The sequence below is a fragment of the Oryx dammah genome, unplaced genomic scaffold (assembly GCF_014754425.2).
Source record: "Oryx dammah isolate SB20612 unplaced genomic scaffold, SCBI_Odam_1.1 HiC_scaffold_18, whole genome shotgun sequence".
Lineage (NCBI taxonomy): Eukaryota > Metazoa > Chordata > Mammalia > Artiodactyla > Bovidae > Oryx > Oryx dammah.
In genome coordinates, this window is record NW_024070202.1 from 109,831,010 (window position 1) to 109,854,340 (window position 23,331).

The 23,331-nt window shown below is 38.1% G+C and overlaps 1 protein-coding gene across 1 annotated transcript in view; it reads left to right on the forward strand.

Moving 5' to 3' along the window:
* The first annotated feature begins 415 nt into the window (after window positions 1-415).
* Window positions 416-23,331, forward strand: part of CNTNAP2 (contactin associated protein 2) — a 1,413,967-nt gene continuing 1,391,051 nt past the window's right edge. The window contains exon 1 of the mRNA XM_040259921.1: window positions 416-493. Coding sequence (XP_040115855.1) covers window positions 416-493 — 78 coding nt within the window. The remainder of the gene's footprint in view (window positions 494-23,331) is intronic.

A 23,331-nucleotide genomic window follows, 5' to 3' on the forward strand; every position in this document is an offset into this window, starting at 1 on the left:
TAAATTACTTCTTCTTTGACTTGCCAAAGTGCCTAAAGTTCCAGTTTGCAAATTCCTTGTATATTGAAGACTTTTTTATTTCCCTCTGGGAGGCATCAAGATTCTACATTACTTTAAAAATTATTTATTCATATATTTGGCCATCCCGGATCTTAGTTGAGGCACACACATTCTTCATCATGGCACATGGGATCTAGTTCCCTGACCAGGGATTGAACCTGAGTCCCCTGCATTGGGAATGTGGAGTCGTAGCCACTGCCCCACCAGGGAGGTCCTCCCATATTACTTCATAGAGAAAACTTAGGTTGATAAAGCACCAGATAGTTTGTAGAATAGCTAGTTGTTTGGCAATCAAGAATAGAAATCTGAAAGAATGGGCCAAGAGAGAAGTTAAAACTTGGACCTGACAGAGAACATGGAGAGTCCCGGTGCTGAGAAGGGCAAGCCCACTGTGATCCCACAGAGAAAAACCCGCGTCCAGTCCAGGGACAAGGTAGAGACAGAAGCAACCGCAGGGAGGGGGACGGACTGGTGCTGCCCTAGGAACTTCACTCAGTTTTGCTTTAAGTCATAACTTTGTCACTTAAACTAGCAAAGGAAAAAAAATCAACTTAAAGGATTCCCTGCCCTCTTTTCCCACCATAAATAAAGTGACACATTTACAAGGACTCCTAATTCAGTCCCTCCATCACACTATTTTTTTTTCCTCTTCCATTTCCCTCATCTCTGCCTCCTCCATCCTTTTATTCATCTCCTTCCACCCACTTTTACCACTGGCTCATACTATATTTCTCAACCTTAAGCATTTTAATAAACTGGAAAACTTTGTATGGCGGCCTTTTCTTAACAGGTAACAAGAATAGCATGTCCTTTCTTATATCACACTGCTCTAGAAGGCTGCATTTTTTCTTTCTGCAGCGAGGTTATTGAAATTATATTATTCTGATGTTTCTATTTATTATATAACTGCATTTTTACATGCAGAAGAAAGCTATGAAATGCTTCATAAAAGTATCTCAAGTAAAGTTTGGTATTTTAAAGTCTCTGTAAGTATTTAATATCTCCCACTCAGTTTTGTTACAGATAGATTGTTTTTTAATTACTATTATTGAGGTAATATTGGTTTATAACATGATACAAGTTTCAGGTGTACAACATTATAATTTGAATTCTGTATACCCCACAGTATGCTCATCACCAAAAGTCCAGTTTCTATCCATCACCATATAGTCTACCCCTCTTTGTGCATTTTATCCCGCTCATTCCCCTTCTGATAACCACCAGTATCTTCTCTAGATAACAGATTTTTTTTTATAAAATGCAAAAGACTTAAGAAACAATAAATGAAAGACAGTAACAACTTATTCTTCACTGAATAACTCTTTACAATGCACTTTCCAAATATACATTTCAATATATATATAAAGCATTCTTATATGTGGTGAGAAGCTATCAAATATTTATTTACTCATTCATAAAGAAACCTGAAGGTACTATAGCTGATTCCAAAAATAAAAGATATGAGAAAATAGTGTATATGGTCAGTGAAAGAAACAACATCAAAGTGTTAGGTACGAAATCGCTTCATGTTGTACAAGGCAACGAATCCATAATAGTCATTTCTTTGGGATGGAAGTGTATTTGTTGTTGTTCAGTCGCTCAGTTGTCTTCAGCCCTTTGCAGTCCTATGAGCGGCAGCATGCCAGGCTTCCCTGTTCTTCACTATCTCCTGGAGTTTGCTCAAATTCATGTCCATTGAGAACCTTCTATAAATGAACACCTGTCTTTATAGAACCAGAGTTCTATTAAGTAATCTATACTAAGTTGAATTCTTTAGTGTGATTTAATGTGCTCATTATTCTTGTATCTTAATTCCAAACTTTGGATAAGTTTTATTACTATTTTCTACATATTATCCAATTTATAGCCAATAAAAGTACCAAACACACTGGTTAGGTGCAGAATTTTCCAAGAAGGCATAGAGTTGATGGGCAAACCTACTTTCTTTTTTGAAAATTGAACCGCATGAAGGAGGATGTTGACCTCTTTGCCCTGCAGCAGTCCCTTGCTAGAATCCACCTTGCCATGTGCACCAAACATGCACAGTTCACATTTCTTTGGTTGAGATTAATACAGTGATTTCCCTCCTGTGTTGTACAGGTCGATATGGTTTTAACTCGGGAACTGCTTTCAATAAGGAAGTAGGTCAAATAAGGAAAAACACATAAATGGAAATCTTTTCTTCACCCATGCTTTTTGTTTTTTCAGAGAATTTCTGCTTTCTTGATAGACAGACTGATATTGTATTCATACTTGTTGTTCAGTAGCTAAGTCATGTCCGACTCTGTGATCCTATGGACTGTAGCATGCCAGGCTCCTTTATCTTCTACTATCTTCCAGAGTTTGCTAAAAATTCCTATCCATTGAGTCAGTGATGCCATCCCGTCACCTCATCCTCTGTTGCCCCCTTCTCCTCCTGCCCTCAGTCTTTGCCAGCATCAGGGTCTTTTTCAGTGAGTAAGCTCTTTGCATCGGGTGGGCAAAGGATTGGAGCTTCAGCTTCAGCATCAGTCCTTCCAGTGAATATTCTAACTTGATTTCCTTTAGGATTGACTGGTTTGATCTCCTTGATGAAAAATGGTTCCATTATGTCTAAAACTGAGGAGACACTTAGAAATTAAAGATCATATATAGCTGCAAATAGTTATCTTGAAAAAAATCAACTCTGAACCTGTTAAAGAAATAGTTAAGAGTTTGTGAACAAAGGGAAAGTGAAAGTCGCTCAGTTGTGTCCAACTCTGCAACCCCATGGACTATACAGTCCCTGGAATTCTCCAGGCCAGTACTCAAGTGGCTAACCTTTCCCTTCTCCAGGGGATCTTCCCAACCCAGGGGTAGAACCCAGGTCTCCCACATTGCTGGCGGATTCTTTACCAGCTGAGCCACAAGGGAAGCCCAAGAATATTGGAGTGGGTAGCCTATCCCTTCTCCAGCAGATCTTCCTGATCCAGGAATCAAACTGGAATCTCCTGCACTGTAGGTGGATTCTTGACCAACTGAGCCACCAGGGAAGCTTAGTGACAAAGCCTAACTTACAAAAACAAACAAGAATCAGGTGTTTCCTCAGGCATGGTAGCATATAAGAAGCTTGTCTCTTTGACCCATAAGAATCGCCTTCTTAAAAAATGATTTTGAACCCATGTTTTGAGAATGATAGTTCTAATACCTCATAGATAATTTGTGTAATTAACTGAAGATCAACTGTCTGGTTTTGCTGGTTGTTGTTCAGTTGCTCACTCACGTCCAACCCTTTATGACTCCATGGACTGCAGCATATCAAGCTTCCCAGTCCTTCACTATCTCCCGAAGTTGGCTCAAATTCATGTCTGTTGAGTCAGTGATACCATCCAACCATCTCATCCTTGGTTGCCCCCTATATTATCTATCTTCCCTTATTACAAATATCTTTTCTTCTTTTTAATTTTTACTTTTTATTGGCGTATAGTTGATTTACAATGGTGTGGTACTTTCAGGTATACAGCAAAGAGATTTAGTTATACATATACATTTCTATTCCTTTCTCAGATTCTTTTCCCATATAGGTTATTACAGAGTATTGATTAGAGTTCCCTGTGCTGTACATTAGGTCCTAATCCTTATCTGATTATCTGTTTCATATACAGTAATCTGTATATTTAATCTCAGCTACAAATGTCACTGAGTAGTATTATATAGGCTCTCCATAATAAAAATGAGATTATATAACCCAAGGGTAAAAACAAAACATAGTTTCTGCAAATCTGTATTATTATAGTAACTCCTATTTTTTTAAGTAGTACTAAAAATTTCCTAACCAATTGAAAATTCCCGTGTAAAACCCTCTTAGCACTTCAGAAATATACCTCCAATGGAGAAAATATTTTCTCCTCTGTGTAGTCAACTGTAGCTGAGAACAGAAATGCATTGCTTAATGGTCTTGTATTTTGGTGTGGTTCCATCTCCTTGGGTTTGTCTTGTGCACTGTTTGACCTTCTAACACTCAATGAAGGCATATGATAATTGCTGAACATCAGTTATGATGGAAGGCTTTGTTCTCTAGATGATATGTCGTAAGTTGAGAATTCTATTTTGAAAATTCACAGGAAAAGCAAAAACAAACACAAAGCAAATACTGAAAGAAAATAACTGTATTGGTATTTTTATGACTTTGGTAGAAAGGCTTTCCTTTTATAGGTTAACCTTCAAGTATGTTTACTATAATAAGTGAATATTAGAATATTCAACATGATGTTGATGTTTGCATATTATTTATTGATATATTGTTAGTTTATTTTATACTCATTGACCATTTGCCTCACATGCTTGAGGCAGAAATCCAGAGAGAAGGAATACAGATAAATCAAAATGGTTGATCCTCTGCACTAGCAGACTGGATTCTTTATCTCTGAGCCACTTGGGGAGCCCCATAGTCATTCTTTACATATTGTCAATTTGGGGGTAAAATGTGCATCGTTATGTCACAAATTATCCCAATTACTAGGAATTTCTGATTTTTTAACCTAATTTTAATATCTTCTTTTAACCTCTAACTTATATATCAAATGAATTCTCTTTAAATATTGCATTCAGATTGATATTCCCAAATTCCCCACTGCCAACCACACTTACTTTCTTGCTCATAAATGCATCATATCTTTTCCCATCATTTCTCTCATGGTTTCCCTTCTCCTAGAAGACATTGTTCCTAACACCTTTTGACCTAATGTTTCTTAACTAAATAATCAAGCTCAGTTGAATTCTAACCCTTAAGTGAAGCCTATCATTAAATTCTAAGATAATTTTTAAAAGAAAAGATTATAGTTCTCATTCACATATAAAATGACTACAGAACAAAAGCGTTTATATCCTCAAGGGAGAAGGAAATGGCAACCCACTCCAGTATTGTTGCCTGAAGAATCCTGTGGGCAGAGGAGCCTGGAGGGCTGCTGTCCATAGGGTCGCCCAGAGTTGGACACGACTGAAGTGGCTTAGCATGCATGCATGCATTGGAGACAGAAAGGGCAACCCACTCCAGTGTTCTTGCCTAGAGAATCCCAGGGACAGAGGAGCCTGGTAGGCTGCCATCTATGGGGTCACACAGAGTCCATCACGACTGAAGCGACTTAGCAGCAGCAGCAGCATACTTACTTAATGGGGGAACCAATGGGATGCACAACTATTTTAAGCTCCCCCGTCCCTGGGATTTTCCAGGCAAGAACACTGGAGTGGGTTGCCATTTCCTTCTCCAATGCATGAAAGTGAAAAGTGAAAGTGAAATCGCTCAGTCATGTCCGACCCTCAGCGACCCCATGGACTGCAGCCTTCCAGGCTCCTCCGTCCACTGGATTTTCCAGGCAAGAATACTGGAGTGGGGTGCCATTGCCTTCTCCACAACTATTTTAAAGTAGGATTCAAAAAGCAAATACATACACACAATAAGATATGCTAAAAACACGGTTGGTCACAACTCAACATGCTGCAAATATAGGATGGGAACAAAACAAGTGTGCAAGAGTATTTTGTATAGGACTGGTGTTTCAGAATCAGAAGTGCTCACAACAGATTAATTGCAGTTAGAAATTAGAGTTATAAAAGAGGGAGTTGTTTATGTAGGTCTTTAAGGATAGATAGCTTTAGCAAGGAAAAAAATCTAAGTGGCCAGGAAGGTTCTGGTTATAGCACACAACATGAGAAAAGGCTGAAATGAGAAACGTGAAGCAATTAGGATTAAGACAGTGGAGTAACACTGTCTGGATGAAATACATAATTCCTCTAGGTGATGGTAGATAATTGGGAGAAATAGACTTTGGGTATTATCATAGACAATCCTGAATCTTAGGCTGGGGTGCTGTGTGTGTGTGTGTGTGTGTGTGTTTATTCACACTTCATGCAACAAGCACCAAAATGCCAGTGAAGGCTTTTGAATATTTATATAAAGAGTTTCAGAATATTTTATATGACCTATTTTAGACTATATCTCTGTTGTTCTATAGACTTAATTGAAAGAGTGTGAAGCTGGAGTTTGATTGCCTAATTAGGATGAATATATAATGACAACAATAGCGAGGTAGTGATGTTGACGGTATCTGGCCTGGAGTGATGGATGTGGGCAACCTGTGTCTTGACCTTGCTTTTTAACTCTTTGATGGGAACAATGCACCTCCCACAAAACCAGCAGATTGGGTTCCATGATGCAGGAGCTCTCATGTGAGTGGGCCCTGGAAGTTGTTACCTGGAGGAGTTAAAGTTGTTAAAACTTTACCTGTTAAAGTTGTTACCTGGAGGAGAGTCAGGCTTGGCTGCCTTCTGCTGCATGCCAGAGCATTTGTTTTACTCAGATATGCCCAGAGGTCCAGCTTGAGGGGAATTGTAGACAGCAGCAGGATGATGCTATGCTGCTCTGTTTCCAGTGACCCAGGACTTGTGTGTCATCCACACCAAGCTCTCTAACAGTGTCACCTTTAAAAATTATATTTAACTATACTGGGACTGGGCAGATGAATCTAGTCAGAAGTCATTAGAACATCTTCACCCCAGTGACAATCTGGGAAAACAGAAGAAAGCATGGTGTGGGACACACTTCCATCAGAGAGCACCAATATTGGTGACAAAGACAGAGTATTATTCCATTTGCTGAGAAATATCATTACTATAATGTGTTTCATATTATTATTGTTCAGTGATTTGTGATTTTTAAAAAATGAGACAGCCAGAGAATATGCCCAGTACTCCAGAATTACAGGTGCAAATTTTGATCTTAAAATTATTTCATGATTTCATAACTCACTTAAGTTCAAGGAACACCCAAAAGTTCTAGAACCTGGTCTATTTTCCTAATATCAAATATGCCTCTTTGTGGTTGTTTTTATTTACACATTTTATAGAGACCATTATTTAAATGATATCAGTAGAATTTTGAGCCTTGATTAACGCTCATATAATTTTTATTTGTTTGATTTTTTTTTTAGTCAGTTCTCTACATGGCGTGTTTTCCAGTACACTTTAGCAGTACGGCTACTACTTTCCTTGGGGTGGATATCTTGTTTCTAAAAATTCTTTCTAAAGTCATAGTCAGTTCAGTTTACTCACTCAGTCATGTCCGACTGTTTGTGATCCCATGGAGTGTAGCACACCAGGCTTCCCTGTCCATCACCAACTCCCAGAACTTACTTAAACTCATGTCCGTCAAGTTGGTGATGGCATCCAACCATCTCATCCTCTGTCATCCCCTTCTCCTCCTGCCTTCAATCTTTCCCAGAATCAGGGACTCTGCCAATGAGTCAGTTCTTTGCATCAGGTGGCTGAAGTATTGGAGTTTCAGCTTCAGCATCAGTCCTTCCAGTGAATATTCAGGACTAATTTGCTTTAGGATTGATTGGTTGGATCTCCTTGCAGTCCAGTGAACTCTCAAGAGTCTTCTCCAACACCACAGTTCAAAAGCATCAGTTCTTCAGTGCTTAGCTTTCTTTATGGTTCAACTCTCACATCCATACTTAACTACTGGAAAAACCATAGCGTTGATTATATGGCATTTATTGGTAAAATAATATATCTGCTTTTTCTTATGCTGTCTAGCTTTTCTTCCAAGGAGCAGGCATCTTTTAATTTCATGACTGCAACACCATCTGCAGTGATTTTGGAGTCCAAGAAAATAAAGTCTCTCACTGTTTGCATTGTTTCCTGATCTATTTGTCATGAAGTGTTGGGACCAGATGCCATGATTTTAGGCTTATTGAAAGTTGAGTTTTAAGCCAGCTTTTTCACTCTCCTCTTTCACTTTCATCAAGATGCTCTTTAGTTCCTCTTCTCTTTCTGCCATAAGGGTGGTGTCATCTGCATATCTGAGGTTATTGATATACTCCCTGCCATCTTCATTCCAGCTTGTGCTTCATCCACTCCAGCATTTCACATGATATACTCTGCATATAAGTTAAATAAGCAAGGTGACAATATATAGCCTTGACATACTCCGTTCCCAGTTTGGAACCAGCCCATTGTTCCATGACCAGTTCAAGCTGTTGCTTCTTGACCTGCATATGGATTTCTTAGGAGGCAGATAAGGTGGTCTGGTATTCCCATCTCTTGAAGAATTTTCAGTTTGTTGTGGTCCATACAGTCAAAGACTGGTGCAGTCAATGAAGCAGAAGTAGATTTTCTGGATTTCTCTTGCTTCTGCTTTGATCCAATAGATGATGGCAATTTGATCTCTGATTACTCTGCCTTTTCTAAAACCTGCATGAATATCTGGATATTTTCGGTTCACATATTTGAAGTCTCACTTGGAGAATTTTGAGCATTAACTTTGCTAGCGTGTGAGATAAGTGCAATTGTGTGAATGTTTGAGCATTCTTTGGCATTGCCTTTCTTTGGGATTGGAATGAAAACTGACCTTTTCCAGTCCTATGGCCACTGCTGAGTTTTCCAAGTTTTCTGGCATATTGAGTGCAGCGCTTTCACAGCATCATCTTTTAGGATTTGAAATAGCTCACCTGGAAATCCAACACCCCCACTAGCTTTGTTCTAATGATGCTTCCTAAGGCCTACTTGACTTCACAGTCCAGGATACCTGGCTTTAGGTGAGTGATCACACCATTGTGGCTTTTGGGGTTATTAAGACCTATTTTTGTACAATTCTTCTGTGCATTCTTGCCACCTCTTCTTAATCTCTTTTGCTTCTCTTAGGTCCTTGTCATTTCTATCTTTTATTATGTCCAACCTTTGCATGAAATATTCCCTTGGTATCTTTAATTTTCTTGAGGCGCTCTCTAGTCTTTCCCATTCTATTGTTTTCCTCTATTTCTTTGCACTGATCACTCAGGAAGGCTTTCTTTTATCTCTCCTTGCCATTTTTTTGAAACTCTGCATCCCGATAGATGTATCTTTCCTTTTCTTCTTTGCCTTTATCTTCTCTTCTTTTCTCAGCTATTTGTAAGCCCTCCTCAGACAACCATTTTGCTGTCATATGTCTCATTTCACATTTAAATATGAGATAATGCAACATGAATTGGGGGTCAAGAAAAACCTCATGGCTTTTCCAACTCAACAGGTTCTTAAATAATCTCTGTCCTTCTTCCTACTTGTTTAATTCACTTTAATTAAGATACTTAGACTTCTCTTTACCAAACAGGTACCCATTATATTTTGCTTCCTTTTGTGTGTGTGTGGTTTTTTTTACAATATTGCCTTGGGCATATGACATTTTTGTTATTCTCCTAAGCTTTATATCCCTTGAGAGTTTACTAGCAGTATCTTATTTGCCTTCATCAAATGTAGATGGACTTTTGACTTGTGAAGGGTTGATGGCTAAGGAAAGAACTGTCCAGCACAGGATTAAGGATACTCATCCAGCTGATACTGCTGATGTATGAATGAAGGCATTTTGAGTATGGTTGTATAAATCTATGTTCTCCTCTTTTATCTTTTTTACTGATTAATGTTTTTAAGTCCTTATATTTTAAGTGCCAATTGAGTTCAGTTCAGTCACCGAGTCGTGTCCGACTCTTTGCGACCTCATGAACCACGGCACTCCAGGCCTCCTTGTCCATCACCAACTCCCAGAGTTCACCCAAACTCACGTCCATCGAGTCGGTGATGCCATCCAGCCATCTCATCCTCTGTCATCCCCTTCTCCTCCTGCCTCCAATCCCTCCCAGCATCAGAGTCTTTTCCAGTGAGACAACTCTTCGCATGAGGTGGCCAAAGTATTAGAGTTTCAGCTTCAGCAGTGAAGTTGCTCAGTCATGTCTGACTCTTTGCGACTCCATGGACTGTAGCCTGCCACACTCCTCTGACCATGGGATTCTCCAGGCAAGAATACTGGAGTGGGGTGCCATTTCCTTCTCCAGGGGATCTTCCCGACCCAGGGATCGAGCCCAGGTCTCCCGCATTGCAGGCAGATGCTTTACCCTCTGAGCCACCAGGGAAGCCCTAAGTGCTGATTAGTATCTTTTAAAGTCCTATTTACATAGGGAATATGCTACAATATTTTCTGTTGACCACCTCAGTTACCCTCTCTAGACCTTCCAGAATTCTGTTATTTCTCTGTTACAGTTTGGTGACCAGAATTAGAAATAGCATCCCATAAAGATGTCTTTGACTGCAGGGGAATGGTGCTTCCCATTCATTCATTCCCTCTCGTTGGCTTCCCTGTGAGGGCTCAGTGAGTCATTGCCTGCCAGAAGTAATCCACATTGACTCCTAGATCTGTCTTCAGTGGTAACATGTCCACTATTCTCAACATATCAGTTTGGACAAGTTGCCACCTTCCTTAGAAAATTATCATAAATTGATTATGTTAAAGCCACTTTCTGATATCCATATTTAATTGCAAGATTTCCCCAATGGCCTAGATTTTCACTGTGCTGAAGTGCTTAAGGTTGTCTACAAACATAAATTAGAAATTATGCCTTTTTTTTCCCTATTTCTTCATCAATAACATAAACCTCAGATACAATCTCTGGATTTTGTTAACATGTTTGCACCAGGCAAACACATAAACTACTTAGTGTTCTATCCATAACAAAATATTTACAATAGCCATTTGTGATTTGAATATCATTTTTGTAGAATTTTTCCCAAGTGTATTTTTCCTTCAAATTAGAAAACCATCGGTTAAGGGACTCTTCTCAAGTCTTACGCTTATTCTTTTTAATCAAAGAACTTTATCATAGTCATCAGAGTGATGGCCACTTGGCATGTTTCTGAATAATTATACTCGATGTATGTATCTGGTATTCAGTGATTCTTTTTGTTATGATAAAGTCCACCAGTTATTTGTGGAATTGAGAACCATTAATCATAACTTATAGTCACTTGTAGAGACAGTTTAATCAAACTTATCAGATGCCTGGCTGTTGTAGTTCAGGCACTGGGTTCCTCACTTTATGATAAATTTTTGCATAAAAAATTGAAGCATTCAGATCCTTGTCATTTTATTCAACTTTGGGGATATTAAAGTGGAAATAAGGCTGAGATGAACACAAGGAAAACAACTGATACTTTCAAAATCTGAAGAGTAAATTTATGATTTCCAATTTGTTTCTCTTCCTCTTCATGTGTCAACATTTGTTTAGAAATTTTCTATTATTTTGAGGGAGTTTCCTGTCCTAGTGGTTAGGATTCCAGACTTTCACTGCTGTAGGCCTGGTTCAATCCCTGGTCGGTGAATTGAGATTCTGCAAGTCATGTACGTGGCCCGGTGGCAGGTGGTGGGAGGGGGGAGGGAGGGGCCGAAGGCGGGGGGCCTTCATATTAAATTTAGGCAAAACAATAAATCTCTAAGTTCCAGATTTTGATAGTTCAAGGAGACACAATGCTTAACCTATAATCTTTAATATATTAAAATTTAATTTTGAGATATTATAAATTTACCTGCATTTGTGAGAAATCATATAGAAAGATACTACATCCCTTTTTATTTTTATTTTTATTTTTTTTTTTTTTTGGGGGGATGGTGGTTCTGCCCAGTGGTGAGTCCCTGAACACAGGACGATGTGTGTAGTACATCCCTTTTTAATCCAGTTTCCTCCAGTGATGGAAGGCTTCCCTGGTGGCGCAGATGGTAAAGAATTTGCCTGCAATGCAGGAGATCTAGGTTCTATCCTTGGATTGGGAAGATCTTCTGGAGAAGGGAATGGCTACCCATTCCAGTATTCTTGCTTGGAGAATTCCATGAACCTGGAGTGCTATAGTTCATGGGGTCTCAAAGAGTTGGACATGACTGAGCAACTAACACCCCAATGCTGATAGCTTATAAAACTATAGTATAGTAATTGAAACCAAGATGTTGAATGGGTTTAGAAAAGATACAGAATATCTCCATTACCTCAAAGATCCCTCATGATGTTTTTTTAATAGCCACCCTACTCTTTCACCCCAGATCCTCCCTAACTCCTAGGAGTCACTTATTTGTTGCATTCATAAACCAGAGCATACAGTCCTGAATCTGCTCTGCTAGAAGCTGCCAGCATATGACTGCTGCTCACTTGCCATGACTTGGAGACTTCTGTGCTCCCTTGAAATTGTGTGTGCTTCCAGCTGCCTTTTGAATCCCTTCATCACCACAAGAGATGTGATGGAGTCCTCCTGGTTCCAAAACTCTTTAGGTTTCACAGTAATATTGTAGAAAAGCTGATCACTCCCATGAGTATTTTCTTCATGCTCGACTTTCTCATTTGCATGTGCAGTCAATGGGGCTCAACTGGAGACAAGTTACTCTTGAACTCCTCTCTCTATTTCCCCTAATCTCTATATTGATCCCAATTTAATCCCAGTTGGGAACATTTTCTCACTTAGAATTTAAATCCTATCTTTAGAAACAGTCTCAATTGTTTTCTTTATATCCTTATTATTTACACTTAGTGTCCAGCTAACTATGCCAGGGACAGTCACCAAGTCGCCCATAAGTGGCAAGAAATAAAGGAACATGGTACATTATGGTGAGGACTAAATTCAGAAATGAAAGCAAAACTGGCTCTTCTAAGCACATCCTACTAATTTGTGCTGTTAAGTTTAAAATGAAAGGACGAATTCCTTTTGTGAGATGGAATTGATCTATATCACAATTGCTGGAAGTTACATGAATCTACACAAGTGATAAACCATGTATGTGCTACCTCACAGAAAAGAATGGATATTAAAATTAGTTAAATCAGAATAAAGTTTGTGGTTTAGTTAATAATAGTGTGCTAATGCTAATTTTTTGCCTTTGATGATTCCACTATGATTAAGTAAGGTGTTACCATTGGAGTAGGCAGGACTGCAGTCCATGGGATCTCAAAGAGTCAGACACGGCTGAGCAACTAACACACTCACTTTCACTACCATTGAAGGAGGCAGAGGAAAGAGTTTGTATGAACTCTCTATACTGTTTTTGCAACCACTACATCATTTTATTTCAAAACAAACATTTGAAAGGCAAAAAATGTCAAGCTTATAGATCGCTATATGATTTAAATCTCTCATTCCATGTGTATACATTACATGTATACATTTCAGGAAGCTCAGTGCATTTGCTTATTTGACATCATCAGTTTTTAAATCTAGAAAACTTAAATTTATTTACATTGCTGGGAGATTCTTGATGAATATAAAATTGAAGATAGGATCCTAAGCTGCACATGAAAATGTTATGATGCCTACCTAGGTGTTTATGTGAAACATACATAAACAGATCATTTCAGAGTAGAACGAGATGACAGCAGAATACTAATATGAAAACTCTATAAGTAACATGACTGGACTGCAAAGTCAGATTTTCATATTTTACGTTAGCTTATTAAAGTTGTAAAATATCACTGAACCTAAATCACTCCTTAAACCACATTATGAACAACATACAATTACTCCGTTAGTTTAATCTCTTGATTAGATCTTCAAGTGTCTTAGATTTTTATTTATATCAGATTTATATAATTCAAGAAGTAAATGATTTCCTCATATCACACTAAAGTTAAATAGGAAAATTAATACATAGTTTCAAATAATATTTGGTTTATTCTTTTAATGTCTAATTTCCATTAGAGATTTAATTACACTTCCTTTTTATTTTCTTTCTGTCATGTTAACGATCTTTCCTCTAGACAATTTCACAGGATATTTTCCAAAGATATGCTGAATAAAATAAACCTGAATAGATAGCACTGTTTTCATCCTAAAGGAACCTAATAGCTATTAAGTTTTGTTTTTTGACATTTATTCAAAGGGTATATTCAAAGTAGGCTCTCTATTTTTTTTTTTTTTTTAGTTTCCCAGAATCTCTGGTTTTATAGAACTGGCTAAAAAAATTATGGCTTATTATCTCAGTGATAAAAATATCCATAAAATTAGTACAAATCTGCATCCATCATACCTGAGTGCTTTGGGAGGAGAAAGAAAACCTTGCTGTGAATAATGTTTTTGTTAAAATCAGAGGATTTCTTTATCTTCTGTGTGTCCTACATTTTACATACACATCCTTTTAGTCGAGGAAAATGTGTTCAGAAATTAAAGTTGTGATCATTTATTTGAAGTGTTAAATTATTTAATTCAGAAAGCGAATAAAATTTTCATATGTACAGGGGGATACAGCCAGGCTCTAGAAACAATCACCACAGTGCACAAGAAATGGGTCACTTTTTGTTAGGAAAAGAAAAAGAATTAAAGATGGAAACTGCAGTATGGATTTTCTGTAAATCAGGAGCTGTAACTGGCTACTTCTCTCAGGTTCTAAAGAAAAACCCAATGGTGATGTATCACGACACCAATATAACAAGCATATTTGTTCAGCAAAGTCAATTCTGCTAATTTGTTGAAAAGAATCTGTTAAGTGAATCATTTAGCATCCTACAAACAAAGCAAAGAGTGATAATTGTGCAGCTTATTCTTTTCAATTTATTGAGTTGGCTACGTGAACAAAGGTAACCCCTGTCTATACTTCAGGTGAAGAAATTAGGTTCTCGCAGAATGAGATTGTAATTTAGAAAGATCCCTCTTCAGCTAATATATAAAGGAAACTGAAGAAAGAGATTGGAGGCAGAAAGAACACTGAAAGATGTCGAGGAGGCTGAGGATTTGAAAAAGTACAATAGCCACATGAGGGGAAAAGCCATTACTGGAAGGCAGGACCACCTCCATGTGGGACACTGTGGATGTAGGTAAGGAAGAGAAAAAGATACACGTGATAGAAAACTCTGGGCTGGAAGATTAGGAGGTGGTGGTGTTAACAAACAGTATGCGGAAAATAGGAAATGGAGCAAAGAAAAGGCAGAAGCTTTTGTTTTGTTTGTTTGTTTGTTGTTGTTTTAATTTGAAATATTTTTCAGTTATCCAACAAAAATGTCTGATAGACAGTTGGCTATTCTGGCCTACATGTCAAAATCCAGCTTAGGTCTAGAGATATGGAAATCACTGTCTAATATTTGGTTTAGCATGAGACCTCCTAGAAGAAGACTGAGTAGGAATCAAGAGACCTAAGGAGATAGAAATGATTCCTGTTTCAGAGTCAAAATGAGATAACAGTCTTAATGGAGAAAACAGTCCTGAGAGAGGAAAACAATACTATCAGGATACCAAGAGCTCCAAACTGGTTGCAGAAGGTCAGAACTGAATGAGAAGTCTTGGATTTCACTACATTTGTTCAGGAAATTAAAAGTAGGAGAATAGGGAAAAAGTGATTGTCAAGACTTGAACCCTTGGAAGGCTGAATATAAAGCTGCCTTTTCAAGAAATTTGGGAGGCCAGTAAAGGATGTGGCATCAGAAGGGAGGAAGTGAGGAGGGTTAAAAGAAGTTTGTTGCTTTGCTTTTCTTAATTTATTTTTCCTTTTTATTTAAAACAGAGCACTTGCTTTGTTTTATGAAAAGTATTGAGGCCAGGACAGTTTTGTTTTTGCTTGTTTGTTTTTCAAGAAAAAAGAAATTAGAATGCAAAGGCACCATGGCAGCATGGCTATTGGAAAAGGGGGGAAGAGTTAGATGAGATGAAGGGTCAGAATAATCTGAGTGAGACGTGAGACTTGCCCCTTGGATGACTGTGGGAGGAGTCAGTTGAGCAGTGGCCTTTGGATGTACCACACTCACTTCATCCATTCACTGGCTGATGGACCTTTGGGATGTTTCTAGACTGGTATGATTATGAATAAAGCTGTCACAAAAACTCACATTCAGACTTTTCATGTCAAGATACATTTTCATTTTTCTTGAGCAGTGGGCTTCCTGGGTACATTTAAGAAGTTGCCACACTGTTTTCCAGACAGCTGTACCACTTTCCATCGCTGCTAGTGATGTACAAGAGTTGTACATAATTGTACACAGCTTTTCCATTAGCTCTTGGTAATTTCAGAGGCTTTTTTTTTGGTTTGTTTTTATTTATGAGCTTCATATTCATAGCATATCAGTTCTCTTTGCCCATTAAAACCCAAGGGGATGATGCAGACAGACCCATGTGGATCCTAGCTTTGGAACATAGCTAAAGACAGCAAGGCTTCAGACACATCATTCTTTTATAATAAGTTGCAAGCAAACCCACCTGAGCTTAGCCCCACAGAAGGTATTATCTTTATTGTCTGAGACTGTAAACAAATCTGCCCTTTTCTGGAGAAGGAATGCTATAGCTAACTCCCCAGCTGCTTACCATGCAATCACCCTTAAAAAGATGGTCCTAAACAAAAGCTCTGCTCACAAGGTATCCTTGAACTTGAGCATAGTCCCTGAACTGTTTTCCAGCAAGGGGTAGATTTTTTAAATGTTAACTTTAATATTATGAGACTTTTTATTGTTGATATTGTTTCTTGGGTCATTTTTATACATTATGGTTTTTTGTGCTGTAGGAATCATTTCACTTTCATTTAACATTTTTTTTTTTTGGCATAAAGCTTCATAGCATTCTCTTAATTTATCTTTAGTCTCTATGTGTAGTTATATCCTCTCTTCATTCCTAACATTGATAATTTTTCTTTCTCTTGTTTTGGGATATTAGTTTCACCAGAGAGTTTCCAATTTTACCTACTTTGTAGAGAATCATCTTTTGACTCTGTTAAACTTTGTGGGTTATTTATTTATTGACAGTCTTATTAATTCTTTTCTTATACATTCTTTGAATTCATTATAGTCTTTTCCTCTTAACTTCAGAAGTTATGTGCTTAGGTCATTCATTTTCACCATTTTTTTTCTTTTGTACTGTATGAAATTAAGTCTTTAATTTTTCCTCAAAATTCTACTTTAGCTGCATGCTACAGATCTATCTCATACTATTTATGACTAATTGGTTCTCAGTAGTTTTTAATACCATTATGATTTCCTTTTATTACCAAACTGGCATATTTGTCCTTGTGTGTCTCTATTCTTTGAGTTTGTCCCAGATTATACTGCCAGTTGGTGGCACATTAGGATTAATTTTTTTTTAATTTTAGAGCTTATTTTTTGTTTTGTTTGAATTATGTTATTTAGTTGATGTAACTGAATTGCCTTGTCTTCTGAAAATGCATTTTTTATGATACCAGTTTTTAGCCATCAATTGTGACTTGCTTCAAGCTTAAAATATGTAATTTCCATATATTTTTCAATCTATGCTTTATAAAATATTTGCAGGGTTTTAAAAATCTATAATATTTAAGATTATTATTTTATCTAAATCTCTGTAAATTTAGTAAGTTTTGTTTCAGTTCAGTTCAGTTCAGTTGCTCAGTCGTGTCCGACTCTCTGCGACCCCATGAATCACAGCACGCCAGGCCTCCCTGTCCATCACCAACTCCCGAGGTTCACTCAGACTCATGTCCATCGAGTCCATGATGCCATCCAGCCATCTCATCCTCTGTTGTCCCCTTCTCCTCCTGGCCCTAATACCTGCCAGCATCAGAGTCTTTCCCAATGAGTCAACTCTTTGCATGAGGTGGCCAAAGTACTGGAGTTTCAGCTTTAGCATCATTCCTTCCAAAGAAATCCCAGGGTTGATCTCCTTCAGAATGGACTGGTTGGATCTCCTTGCAGTCCAAGGGACTCTCAAGAATCTTCTCCAACACCACAGTTCAAAAGCATCAATTCTTCAGCACTCAACCTTCTTCACAGTCCAACTCTCACATCCATACATGACCACAGGAAAAACCATAGCCTTGACTAGACGGACCTTAGTCGGCCAAGTAATGTCTCTGCTTTTGAATCTACTATCTAGGTTGGTCATAACTTTTCTTCCAAGGAGTAAGCGTCTTTTAATTTCATGGCTGCAGTCACCATCTGCAGTGATTTTGGAGCCCCCCAAAATAAAGTCTGACACTGTTTCCACTGTTTCCCCATCTATTTCCCATGAAGTGATGGGACCAGATGCCATGATCTTCGTTTTCTGAATGTTGAGCTTTAAGCCAGCTTTTTCACTCTCCTCTTTCACTTTCATCGAGAGGCTTTTTAGCTCCTCTTCACTATGAAAGATATATTTAAAATTTCTATTATTATAGTGATTTTTATGACTAAATACTTACTGAAATTTTCTAGTTGAAATGGTTATTCAAAAAAATTTTTCTATATGCAGTTATTTAAAAATAACAGGAAATGCAGAAGGTATTTCCTTTTACTCATTTTTTATGAAGGTCCTGCCACTGAGAGCAGATAAACCTTTTCTAGAGCATGGGAGTAAGAATGTGTAGATTATTTCACAGAAGAGTCTGAATTTAGTTAATCCATTCAGAGAAAAAGAAAAAAGGTATCCAAAGTGAGTGTACCATAAATGAACTCTTTCCTATACAACTGCAACAGAGTGGAGATTCTCATGATTTTTTAAAGTTGTTTGGCCAACTTGAGAAACAACCTTGATTGACATCAATTATGGTCAGTCTATTTGCATATGTCTATGTGATTTCTACAAATGTACATGGTTTTATCTTGCCTCTTGTATGGCATATTATTTTAACTTCTAAGAGTAAATAGGCTTCTCTGAAAATAGCCTTTATCCCATTGAGTAGGTATTTAAACTGTGGATTGTTGGCCTTAGAGCAAATTAAAAAGCGATCTTTAAATAGCTTAACTTGTCTGTTGCTTCCTTTTTCCTCATCTAAAATAAAATTACTAAATTTATCAGGTAGTTACTATACTCTTAAATTTGATAATGCCATCTGAACAGCTACCTCAGACTGTGTTGACTGAAAATTTTCTTTCAACTGTAGATATTTTTTTTTAACATGGCCTTTACCTATGAGAATATGAAATTCCAAAATGGAAACAAAGGTACATATGAAACAGAGTGAACAATTTGGGGCAATTTACATGGCTATTGGCACCCAACTCTAAATGTCTCATGAATCCTTTTATCTTTTTTGATTCTTGCTAACAGAAAGTATTATGACATCAAAGTATTTTTAGCTTAGTAATTCTCATGAGAAAACACAAAACAATAAAAATTGAATGTCTTACAACTAAAGTAAATTTTATGTCTGATGATTTTTGCTTCATTTTTATTTTAGTATAAGAGAGAAAGATCTGCTAAACTAAAAAAAAAAAAAAAAGGCAGGGGGGGGGAGTTCAGATTGTTAGACTCCTGTTACTAATCATTCAGTTCAGTTCAGTCGCTCAGTCGTGTCCAACTCTTCGCGACCCCATGAGTCACAGCATGCCAGGCCTCCCTGTTTATCACCATCTCCCAGAGTTAATTCAGACTCACGTCCATCGAGTCCGTGATGCCATCCAGCCATCTCATCCTCTGTCGTCCCCTTCTCCTCCTGCCCCCAATCCCTCCCAGCATCAGAGCCTTTTCCAATGAGTCAACTCTTCGCATGAGGTGGCCAAAGTACTGGAGTTTCAGCTTTAGCATCGTTCCTTCCAAAGAACACCCAGGACTGATCTGCTTTAGAATGGACTGGTTGGATCTTCTTGCAGTCCAAGGGACTCTCAAGAGTCTTCTCCAACACCACAGTTCAAAAGCATCAGTTCTTCGGTGCTCAGCCTTCTTCACAGTCCAACTCTCACATCCATACATGACCACAGGAAAAACCATAGCCTTGACTAGACGGACCTTAGTCAGCAAAGTAATGTGTCTGCTTTTGAATATACTATCTAGGTTGTTCATAACTTTTCTTCCAAGGAGTAAGCGTCTTTTAATTTCATGGCTGCAGTCACCATCTGCAGTGATTTTGGAGCCCCCAAAAATAAAGTCTGACTAATCATTAGTATATTTTAAAGTGTAATTTTAAAAATTACATGCCTATGTCTTGACAAAACACTGTAATAATTTTATAGTATAATACTTTAGTGAAATCTTTTAAATTCAGAGACAGCTTTGCTTGGTAGAACAAGTAACTTCCAGGTACTGTGTGATCACAGCAGGATACTTTTTAATAGCACATTCCATTTGAATTTTATTTGGTTAAAAAGTAGGAATTTCTTCAAAAACTTTAGTTGGATGCTTTGATGTGATTATTACCATATTTGGCATTATAGAAGAATAAGATTGAACGTAGAGGGGAAAAAACTGGGAAACTATACAATCTCAGGTGGGAAACAAATAGAAGAACCTAAACTTTATTTTTTTGGGCTCCAATATCACTGCAGATGGTGACTGCAGCCATGAAATTAAAAGACGCTTACTCCTTGGAAGAAAAGTTATGACCAACCTAGATAGCACATTCAAAAGCAGAGACATTACTTTGCCAACAAAGGGCTGTCTAGTCAAGGCTATGGTTTTTCCAGTGGTCATGTATGGATGTGAGAGTTGGACTGTGAAGAAGGCTGAGCACCGAAGAATTGATGCTTTTGAACTGTGGTGTTGGAGAAGACTCTTGAGAGTCCCTTGGACTGCAAGGAGATCCAACCAGTCCATTCTAAAGCAGATCAGTCCTGGGTGTTCTTTGGAAGGAACGATGCTAAAGCTGAAACTCCAATACTTTGGCCACCTCATGCAAAGAGTTGACTCATTGGAAAAGGCTCTGATGCTGGGAGGGATTGGGGGCAGGAGGAGAAGGGGACGACAGAGGATGAGATGGCTGGATGGCATCACGAACTCGATGGACGTGAGTTTGAGTGAACTCCAGGAGATGGTGATGGACAGGGAGGCCTGGTGTGCTGCGATTCATGGGGTTGCAAAGAGCCAGACATGACTGATCAACTGAACTGAACTGAACTGAAAACCCTGGAATGAAAATAAATGAATTTGAAGAACAGTAACAGAATTTGATAATGAAAAACATGGAAGAAAGTAAAGTTAATAGAACCAAACAGTTTAGGAAAAATGGGATATTGGCAAATTAGAATTCTAGATATCTTTTCACCTGGATATACTCTAATGACTTGGAAATAATATTATTGAGAGATTATAATTATATAGGAATTTTGTATTCATGTACTAGTCAATGTTTTGATCAGAATCTGATGGCACATTCAAAAGGGTTTACCTAAACAAAATTTAGTGGAGGGACAGTTAAATGTGAAAGTGAAAGTTGCTCCGTTGTGTCCAACTCTTTGCAACCCCATGGATTGTAGTCCATGGAATTCTCCAGGCCAGAATACTGGAGTGGGTAGACTTTCCCTTCTCCAGGGGATCTTCCCAAACTAGGAAGTTGGGACCTTTAACAGTTAAGTGTGACCGGGTTTAAAAAGGAGTGAAGAAGGCCTGATGAGAAACTCACAGATTATAAGCCCAGGGAATCCATTACCATTCTTGGGACTTGCAGACTAAATGGAAGAAACAACACTATCAAGACCAGTGAGAGCTGGGCCCTTGTAAGACAGGCTCCTGAGAGGAGTTGACGGTTTGCTGATGTGACCTATTAATGGAATATAATCAGGTGCCAGAGAGTAAGATGGTAAAGTCTTGCAATGTGGGAGACCCAGGTTCCATCCCTGGGTTGGGAAGATCTCCTGGAGAAGGAAATGGCAATCCACTTCAGTATTTTTGCTTGGAAAACCCCATGGATGGAAGAGCCTGGAAGGCTACAGTCCATGGGGTTGCAAAGGGTCGAACAGGACTGAGAACCTACTTGAGAGAGTAAGGGAACCTGTTCAATCCAGTTTGTAAGAGCTAGCCTCACCTTACTCAGGCTCCCTGGAGGTTAGAGAATAAATCCAGGCAGTGGAAGAAATAGACTGACAGCAAGCTATCCTCACAAAATGTAAGAAAAGAGGCAAAAAGAGGGTGATCTCGCTTATGGGAGGGTTAGGAGAACGACGGGATCTTTAATAATCCACAGAGAAGCTAGAAATATCTGAGGAAGATGGAGAAGTGATCTGAGATCAAATGTGCAAAACAGAAATGGCCCTGAAAAGAGAGAAGATGACGAACTATGAAGGATGCTGAAGATAAATTGAAAAACCAAGAAAAAATTTACCTGGTCATCATTAATGGTCTTTCCAATTTCCGTTTCAAAAGAAAAGATAGCGATTGACAAACTGATGAAACTTAACCAGATCATAGAGAAAAAGGGACATGCAGAGCCCAGACCATTTAGTTGAGAAATTTTGTAAAGGAAAGGAGCAGAAAGCTCAGACCAGTATAAATGGAGGGATATGATGTAAAAATACTGTTCTTGTTTTCCCCATAAAAAGGTAAGATTCAAGTATTTTGGAAAATATAGGAACTTCTGTAAACCCAAGAAGTGTTCGTGATTTTAGCTGTTTCACTGTATCTCAAAGAAACATTACCAGGTACTAATCTTGGTATAGAGTATAAATTGAGTAAGAATAAAGTCATTATTAATGGGCAAATTGAGATACATTTAGTGTCAAAATTGTTAGTATTTCATGGCATGAAGCTATCCAAATGAAGCATTTCACATTAAAAAAATAATTTTATTTATTTAATTAATTTATTTTTGGCTGTGCAGAGTTTTCATTGCCCTGTGGACTTTTTCTACTTGCTGTGAGCTGGGGCTGCTCTAGCTGTGGTTCCCAGGCTTCTCACTGTGATGGCTCTTGTTGTGGAGCACGGGTGTAGACATGGACTTCGGTAGCTGTGGTTCCTGGGCTTTAGAGCACAGGCTCAGTATTTGTGCACAAACTTAGCTGCATCTTGACATGTGGGATCTTTCCAGACCAGGGAATCAAAGCCATGTCTCCTGCATTGGCAGGCGAATTCTTTACCACTTAGCCACCAAGGGAGAGACACATTTTGAACATGGTAACTTATTTTGCTAATACTGACCATCCCCCTAAATAAAACTCATTTTGTTGATTTTATGCTGATGAATCCATTTGGTTCCACATTTGGAACCAGATGTATTCTGGGTACCGCCATGTATATTCTCAAATTCGTAGCCATTGAAACAGCAAATTCTTGAGAAAAACAAAGTTTATGAAGGATCAGCTGAAGGCAGTGCAATCCATTGATTCCTCTAAATACTCTGAACTGTTTCTAGATTAAGCCAGCCAGCAGAGACTAAATAACTTGCATTGGCAGTTTTGATTACCATTATAAAATTGTGTTTCAGTATTTAGAAACTTTTAAGAAGCTCCCTATGAAGGTTGTTGCTATCTTCTTATATAGATGCTCTTGAACACTTTGTTCATTGTGTAGCGTGGTTCCTTTTACATTGGGCTCATTTGAGAAATGTCTTTCTGGGCTCAGTACCAGGAGTCTTCTGTTTTGTCAAGCAGCTGGTTAGATTTTATTTTTATAGACAAGATGGGTCTCACTACTGAACATGTCTCCGTCTGTGTACTTTGCCATGAATCTTAAAGCCAACGTTTTAGACACAACCCTCCAAAAAAATGTTTTGTGGTTTATTTTTATCAAAGTAGTACATAAAGAAACATTTTTAATCAAGTAGTACATGAAGAATTAAATGTAAAAAGCAAAAGTTTCCTTCCCAGTATCTCCCCATCCCTGTCTCCATTCTTC